This window comes from Siphateles boraxobius, unplaced genomic scaffold, assembly GCF_051911475.1.
Source record: "Siphateles boraxobius isolate OS27281-9 unplaced genomic scaffold, OSU_SipBor_1 7, whole genome shotgun sequence".
In the NCBI taxonomy this organism is placed as follows: Eukaryota; Metazoa; Chordata; class Actinopteri; order Cypriniformes; family Leuciscidae; genus Siphateles; species Siphateles boraxobius.
The window spans coordinates 40,517,501-40,526,784 of record NW_027509197.1 but is presented as its reverse complement, the minus strand read 5'-3'; the positions used below and the strand labels follow the sequence as shown (position 1 = coordinate 40,526,784).

The window sequence follows — 9,284 nt, the reverse complement described above, 5'->3', positions numbered from 1 at the left end:
TATGTCATCAAAATCATTGATCAATATTGCCGGAAGTGAGAGACTGTGAGTTGTGAATACTTATATTTTTTAAATGCGAGTTTTTTCCCATTGTATTGGAGCGCACTAGCTTATAGATAACAGTAAGGCGAGTACATTCATACTAAAAACCAAAAAACTTCAATTTTGATTTCATGGGGACATTACTTTAATGGTAATTCTAATGCAAATTGCAAACTGAATTCCCATTAAGTTTGGCTGGTTGCGATTTATGTACCGGGAATATCCACAGAATGTATGCTAACAAAAGTTAATTAAACGAAAATAATTAAACGTTCTTCCAGTAACGCAAACAGTTATCTGTTCTTTAGTAGGCCTAATGTTCTCACAACGTTATTTAGCCTACAAAAGTATTAACACAAAAACTTTATTTACACGTTGTTCATGGAATTTAGAACGTTCAGAGAACATTCAAAAGTAACGTTGCAATAACGTCTACAAAATTCTAAAATGGAATGTTCCTTCAAAACTGCACGTGCAGAGAACATTAAGAAATAACGTGTTAATGGGAACGTTAGCAAAACGTTCTTAGAAGAAACCATCCTACATCGTGAATGGTGCACAGGCTGATATTAGGTGTGTCTCGCTATAACAGTTCTCTGAATGCTCCGTTTGACAGAGTGTCCTGTCATCTCTGAACTTCTCCATTTTTCTCATGTAAATCTCTCGTTGAGGTTTAATGCAGTCAGTCCGCAGCCACTGAGATTCTTCTTCGACACAAACCCAATAGAGCTGAATCGAGTGAGACACACATGAAGACACTAGGATCGATGGGAGCATTGAGATTATTGTGTGCGGGATTATCTGTGCGGTTTTCACTGATGCAAGGACGTTTTTTCCCTGCCTTATAAAGAATCGATGAATATGCGCGCTGTTTTCTGGAGATTTTCCGCGCTGGCGTCAGTGTCCGCATCTTTTGCTCGGTCTCTTTTCTTCATGCCTCGGATTTAAGATTTCTTTTACCTCAGGTTGTGCTGTTGAGAAGGTAAGCAGCTGTGCCTGATTATGCATGTTAAATGTACCCGCAGGTTGCATAGGCTATAAGATGGTCTTTTTTCTCCATATCAGATTTTTCTCGACTTTCTATATATCACCATATAGATGTTTGACGATCGTTACGAAAACAGCATGATAGATGGAAAATATAGCGATATAGTCGAAAACATGGCTATGTTTCTGTCATTCGTAAAGAAGTGATTGGGTTTATTCCGGCTGTTAGTCGCAGGACAGTAACCGGGTGAAGCAGGTAAGATCTGTGGGGGATTTAATAACCTACTTTACACGTTCACATCGATTGCACAGATTTAATGTCTGAATGCATTTGGGTTTTCGGCTGAAATCTTAAATATTAGGCTCTTCAGCTTCATGCATTAATAATCCTTGAGAACCCCAATAATAACTGGTGTCATTGGTGATTGTATGGAACGGCCTGTGCTTTAATGCAAAGAGACCCAATTATATCAACCTTCTGATGCATGAATGACTAATATATTAGAAGAATAGAATCATTAAGGATGTTTGAGAGAGTTGCACATCTATCCTGCAATAGAAAACAAGATGCTTGTTGGTATCACCACTTTTTTAGCTATGTAAAAAAGAAAGAAAAAAAGACATTGTCATTAAAAAGAAGGCAGTCGTATAGAATTATGGGAAATAGTCAGAGGTAATCAATCGCCCAGGGTGGTTTAGATGATTAAAATGGCTTTTGGAGGTTTGACCATTTGAGTGAACACTATTAAAATATTCAGCTGATTAAATACACTGTCATGGCATGGGCATTGCCATTAATGTGAGTATTATTCATCAGTGAACCACCAGGTGATAGTATGGTGCACAAAGCAATAGAAATGCTATATGAAAGAGGACTAAATATCCTTTTAACTAGCTGAGATGCATTAGTTTGATTGCAAATCAGCAGCATTTGTCAGCAGTAAATGAGGTCTGATGATTTGCATTGCAACATGAGGTGATGATTACGCTATAGTCAGTGTCTGAACAACATCATTATTAAATGTGTCGAGAGAAACAGCCTCAAAAATCATGGACAAATAGCTTCAGCATACAAGAATAGAGTTTAAAAGTCACCCGCTGGGAGTCACTTCTAAAAGCATCACAAAAGAACAGCCGCAAGCATTATCACCGGTTTAAAAGGAAAGTTCACCTAAAAAATGAAAGATCTGTCATTATTCTCTCTTCATTATGTCATTCTAAACCACATGCTGACACTTTAAGCCAACCACAAATTGACTTATAAGAAAATACTGTTTCAGTTTTTCTACTTCCAAATTTCACGTTTAATTCAACACGTTACTTTCCATTTCTTCGTAATTAATTGTGAAATTTACTAGCGTTTTCTGACTGAAAATGCCTAATTTTCAGTGTATTAAAAAGACAAAAATGTATCCATACAAAAATATTGTTGTATGGATAAAGCAGTTCTTCAGAATTTCTCTGTTTTCCAAAGGAAATAATAATAATAATAATAATAATAGGCCTAAAAGAAAAAAAAATACTGAATGTCTATTGAAGTTCACAAAGCAAGTCTGGACATTTGTAAAAGAGGATCTATTATTGCTAAAGTCTTGATGTTGTTTCAGGCTCTGCTAGAACAGGTTTTCCTGCTTGAATGTTGATTATTTTCCTCATATTCTCCATTGTTGCGGCTCCTCTCTTCCCAGTCTGTCAGTAACGCTCTGTTTACTTCCTGTCTCTATGAAGCCCCTCCTTCTGAAAAGCACACTGTGCTCTGATTGGTCGGCTGGAGCAGTGTGTTGTGATTGGTCGAGCGCTTCGAGTGTGTTTGGGAAATGCCCCGCCCCTTACCATAACCGCCAGTTTAACACACTACTAACTAACTCAACCAGGCCCCGCCCCTTTATTCTGCGTATGAATTATTATAATGAGGAATATTGTGACGTGTTCGTTCCCGGAAGAAACTCAAGATACAATGGAGGCGTTTCAGGAGTTCAGAAACACTGACACCGATATAGAGAAGAACTCACTTTTTAATGCTCAAACAGCAACACTACACATGCAGAATAGGTTCTCTTTAAGATGATATTTGGTTTTTAATAGGCTATATGATTCTTAAGCAAAATGCATATTAATCAGTGTTCCAGGTATGATCATATGAAGTTTTTGCATGTTATTTATTTCTAAGGGTTAGTGTGGTTGTGTCGAGCAGAAGTCGTAGATGCTGTAACTACACCACTGTTACACTACATGACATTTATGGTCAGGTGATCGACTCAGAGTAAAGACGTCAGCTTTGGCTATAATGAAGTATAAATGCTCAGTAAATCACAAACTGGAAAAGTTCATCTCTGCATCTCCACTCGAATGCATATACATTTACACGTTTGGTTTTATCCGTTGCATTCAAGGTTTGCATGTTATCAGTTAATGCATACCCTGGGAATCGAACCCATGACTTCGGTGTTGCGAGCGCTTGTTTGAGCTACACAAACGCACAAACAGCCTGATCAAACATTTAGTAGTTAAAGCTGGACAGCTCTGTCAACTGTGACGTGCTGCAAATAAGCAGCATTGTGAGTTTTGAAAGGAATTAGCTGTGAATGTGAAAACTGCGACACGTTCAAACTCGCCAAGAACAATGTGCTTGTGATTGTCAAGGTTTTGTGTGAAAACTAATTAAAAGTTTTGTGTTTGTTGGGCCTGAATCCTGATGATGAAGTGAAGGGGAGAATATTATTCAGCGCTTTCTTTAATTCTGCCTGGATTCGGATCATTTAAGATCAGTACTAGTTTATGTAATGTTTTTTTTTTTCCTTTATAAAAATCAGCAATCCTAACGCTCAACTCAAATGTGAAGACATTAGTTAATCTTCTGAGGTTTTGCTTCAGCATTTGCACTGAAAAAAAGTCAAATTCTCAAGAATTTTCTCCCTCTTTTTTCTTGTCTCTTTGTCCTGTGCAAACATCCTTAAAGCAAGACATTTAGCAAAGAAGCAGATTTGATATTATATTAATGCTTGGAAGAGAATCTATCTGGAATTGAAGTGGATTTTGTCTCTATTTCATTTTAATTTAGTTTTATTTCACTTGTTTTTTCTAATGTTTGATATCTGTAAAGTACTCCACTGAAGTCAAGTTGAAGAGAGAACCCAAGTGCAGTTCATTTACAAACATAAGATCAAAAATAAAACAAGAGCATGTGTGGCATGAACTCAAAAACTAGAGTAGACGTAGGGCTGGATGATTAATCGAAAGATAATCGAAACCGAAATTCAGAGCCGATAACCGACGTAATTTTACCATGTCGGTTATTTCGGTTTTTTAATCCTATTATTATTTCCGCACACTGTGTGTTAATGTACTTTCCCCTTAAAACATATTACCGCGTGTGTAGTCACGTAACTGTCTCCACCCCGTCCAGTCTGCGAGATTGAAGCCCCTTTCACATAGCGCGTTGATCCCGGGAAATTGCCAGAACAAACACCTTCTGTGTGAACGCAAACACGACCCGGGATTGATGCCAGGTTGGGGACATAGTAACATCGCCGTGTTCAGTCCCGGAACGCGCGCTGTGTGAACAAAAGCCGTAATCAATGCCGTGTCGTAATGATGGCGTTAAGCCGGGATCGTTCGCCAGCGTGAAATGGTTCGTAATGCGCTAGTTTATGATCGAATCAGAGAAAAAAAAATGCACAAGCGTGGTTTCTCGATAGAAATCGCAGCTCATAAGCACACTATAGACGCCGCTGGGACATGTCACGTGTCTTTGCGGGTTGTGTGTGTCTGTGTGAACGCACTCACTGGCAGTGTGAATGAACCAAAGTCAAACGAACCCGGGTCAAATCCTAGGCAACTTTATCCGTGTATTTTCCGGAATCTCTGTGTGAAAGGGAACTCAAACACTGAGTCGACTCAGCAACAGGAGCCGCTCGTACCAAAGAAACACGCGAAAACAGAGAGAGACTGACAAACGCCCAGCAACACGTGCCTCCACTCCACAAAGCAGGTTTCCATAACACAAGCATTTACAAATGCTACACAGTATTAAAAGGATTCGTTTTTTTAAGTTTTATACAAGTTATATTATACTTTTAAGATGGCAATGTTTACAATAATTTATTTTGTTTACAAAAAGAACTATTTTCTACATTTTTAGGAAACTTTCTTTTTGCATTAAAACTTAATCACTTTTTTATAAGACGTTTTTATTTCAGGCATTGTATGCTTTGTTTGATTCAATTGTTTGAAATATTTAATAAGTAAGCATTAAAAGCTATCTGTGCGTTTCATTATTTTAGAATCACAAAGATAGGATTATGCATTCTTTCATAAAAAAAAATAACCGTGAACATATTTACAGTTTAAGCATTGCCAGTGACACATGAGAAAGATTTTTTTTGAATAATCGTAATCGAGGTAACTTGTTCGATTAATCACGATTATGATTTTAGCCAAAATCGTCCAGCCCTACGTGGACGTAGTCATAGTCGTAGTCGTAGTCGCTTACCAACCGTGGTTACAGTGAAACAAATCTTGAAAAAGACACATGGCAAACATGAGGGCTTAAATACACACAAGACTAATAACAATGAACCAATGACAGCATGACACATCAGACGATGATCACATGACTTGAACAGGGGATCACATGACAGACATGAAGCAGGAACATGAAACAACCAAATCCTGACAATATCTTTATAATCAAGATGATTTTTTTCCCTGAAAAAGTGTATTTTGTTATCGCATTGAATTTATTTATTTTAAATAAATCCATTTTTTATTTACATTTTATTTCACTTTTTTTCTCTTGTTTTTGTTTAATATCTTTATATTCAATATAGGCCTGTATAGTTTTATTTTGAAAAAGTGTACTTTTTCTTTGCATTTAGTTTTTATTTCACTTGTTGTTTACATTTAATATCTTTTTATTCAAGATGGATTTTCTGAAAAAGTGTATTTTAATATATAATTTAATTTGTATTAAGTTGTATATTCTTTATATTCTATTAAGCTTTTATTAAGTTTTCTTTTGTTTATGTTTCGTTAATGCATTTAATTTTAATGTAATTACACGTTTACTTGTTTTCTCTTAATATCTTTATATTTAAGATATATTTTCTGAAAAATGCCTTGTCTTTGCATTTAATCTTTATTCATTTTATTTATTTAGTTGTTTATGTTTAATATCTTTATATTCAAGGTTTATATTCTGAAAAAAGTGTTTTGTTATTGAATTTCATTTTTATTGAATTTTATTTCACTTGTTTTCTCTTGATTGTTTAAGATCTTTATACTCAAGATGTTTTTTTTCCAAAAAAAGTGTACTTTATATTGCATTTTTTATTTAATTTTATTTCACTTGTTTTCTCTTAATATCGTTATATTAGAGATATATTTCATGAAAAATGCATTTTCTCTTCGCATTTCATTTTTAATACAAATGAAATGCGAAGAGAAAATGCATTTTTCATGAACTATATCTTGAATATAACGATATTAAGAGAAAACAAGTGAAATAAAATTAAATAAAAAATGCAATATAAAGTAGGCTACACTTTTTTTATTTCATATTCAAGATGGATTTTCTGAAAAAGTGTTTTTGTTATTGCATTGAATCTTTATTAAATTATTCCACTTGTTTTCTCTTAATATTCAAGCTGCGTTCTTCCCTTAAAACAAGGCCTGATATCTGTCTTCTCCAGTAAACGTGTCTTGCTTTTAAGGATGTTTCACTGAAAGGTCCTCATGAAGAATATATTGAGTGTCTTTGCTTGTTGCTGAACATTCGGCGAGTGGCCGCCCACAGATGAGATCTTGCTAACCCTGCAGATGAGTGTGTGTGTGTGTGTGTGTGTGTGTGTGTGTGTCAGCTCTGTTAATGGCTGGAATGCTGAATGAGTGAGCCAGATTTATATATACGGCTCGTGTTATACGAGAGCCGGGACTTTCTCCTGCCAGCAGAGACTCTGAACATTTCATTCATCTGAATGGAAGGAAAACACAAAGCCTGTTGTGTTTCTCACAGACGTTCATCGGCACACAAACACCTCTGAAATTACAGTACAATGATGTGGCATTACTGTACGAATGCACTGAGATCCACAGACACTCATGAATATTACCCTGGGTTTGGTCTTTTTGAGATATTAAAGAGATTGCATCTGTGTTTTACTTTCACAGGATACTAAAACATCTGGTTGGTGTTTATTAAGGACAGAGACATTAAAATCCAGCTTTTTGTTAAAACAAGAAGACATTTTGATCAGCCAGAGATGAGCTTTTTAAATAGATTCTCAGAGTAAATCAACTTAGTTTTGTAATCTTAATAATAGCCTAATATCCTGAAGATATCTGTAAGAAGTTTCTCACCAAAGGCTGCATTTATTTGATCAAAAACACAGTAAAAATAGTGAAATATTATTACAATGTAAATCAGCTGTTTTCTATGTGAATATACAGTAAAGTGAAATTTATTCGTGTGATCAAAGCTGAATTTATTTTTATCAAAAATAGCCTACTATTTTTTACTATTTTTACTATGTTATTACTATTTAAAACAGCGGTTTTCTATGCAACCTTTGATTTTAAAAACGTATAAGTAAATGTTGAAATTAATGTTAACTAAGATTAATAAATGCTGTAGAAGTATTGTTCATTCTCAGTTCATGATTAGTTCATAACTAATGTTATCTAATGAACCTTATTGTAAAGTGTTACCAATATATTTAAAAGAAATAAAGCTGACTTGACTTGGTCTAGACTAGCTAACCTTCTTAGTCTGCTTTAAGCCTTTTTAGTTTATTTATATAGCACATTTCATACACAATGGTGATTCAAAGTTCAGAGTAAAATAATCAAAGTAAAATAATAAAAAAAGAGGTAATATGATATATTAAAAAGAAATAAAGCTGACTTGGTCTAGACTAGCTAACCATCTTTAAGCCTTTTTATTTCCCAATTGCTCAGCCACGCGGAGTGTGTTTCTGTTCAAGGGATTCTAGTGTAAATCATAAATTCTCATTTAATTAAGTAAATAATTGAATTAAGTAAATAAACTGAATTTTGTGATCTTGATAATATCCTAATATCTTGAGGATATTTGCTCTCCAAGGCTGCAAATAAATAAAATAAATAAAAATACTGTAAAAACAAAAAATAATGTGAAATATTATGTTTCTGTTCAAGGGCTTCTGGTGTAAATGATGAATTCTCAGAGTAAATAAACTTCAATTTGTGATCTTAATAATATCCTAATTTTTTGAAGATATTTGCACTCCAAGGCTGCATTTATAAAAAAAAAAAAAAAAAAAAAGTGAAATATTATGATTCTGCTCAAGGGCTTCTGGTGTAAATCATAAATTCTCAAAGTACTGTAAAATACTGTAAAAAGGGCTTCTGGTATAAATCAGTAAATAAACTTAATTTTGTGATATTAATAATATCCTACCATATTGAAGATATTTGCTCTCCAAGAATGCATTTATTTGATAAACATACTGTAAAAGTGCTTCTGATGTACGTAAATCATGATTTCTCTCTCCCACAGGCCGATCAACCCGACCGGAATTAAATCAGGAAACCGGTAAACATGGCAGATACGGTAAACACGAGAGCCGAAGCTCCCGCAGAGCATCAGGAGGACCGGGAAGAGCTCGCCTGAGGATCCGTGACACTTTCGGATTAACAGATTTGCGGTTGTAAGGATTACGTCTTCTTTCAGCATGTTTGCACATTCGCACACCACAAGAATGATCCTTCAGATTCTCGCTTTGATTTGTGGAGTTACGCTCGTCATTTGCCAGCAAGCACAATATACAACGGTGACCACGAATTACGGTAAGTTGCGTGGGTTGCGGGTGTCGTTGTCCAGTGAGATCCTGGGCCCCGTGGAGCAGTATCTGGGGGTCCCGTACGCGACGCCCCCTACTGGAGAACGCAGGTTTCAGGCCCCGGACCCGCCCTCGTCGTGGCCCAGCATCAGGAACGCCACACACTTCGCTCCGGTGTGTCCACAGTTCCTGGAGGACCGGCTCCTGCTCACGGACATGCTCCCGGTGTGGTTTACCGCAAACCTGGACACGGTAGCGACATACGTGCATGATCAGAGCGAAGACTGTCTGTACCTCAACATCTACGTGCCCACAGAGGAAGGTAGGCTATTATATTATATTACTAGCACACACACACACACACACACACACACTTATGTATACACCAGTCAAAAGGTTTGGATTTTTTATGTTTTTAAAAGTATCTTCTGCTCACCA

General features: G+C 35.9%; 1 protein-coding gene across 1 annotated transcript in view; it reads left to right on the top strand.

Moving 5' to 3' along the window:
• Nucleotides 1-640: 640 nt before the first annotated feature.
• Nucleotides 641-9,284, top strand: part of nlgn4xb (neuroligin 4 X-linked b) — a 52,818-nt gene continuing 44,174 nt past the window's right edge. The window contains exons 1-2 of the mRNA XM_077216457.1: nt 641-1,024; nt 8,564-9,168. Coding sequence (XP_077072572.1) covers nt 8,739-9,168 — 430 coding nt within the window. The 5' untranslated portion in view covers nt 641-1,024; nt 8,564-8,738. The remainder of the gene's footprint in view (nt 1,025-8,563; nt 9,169-9,284) is intronic.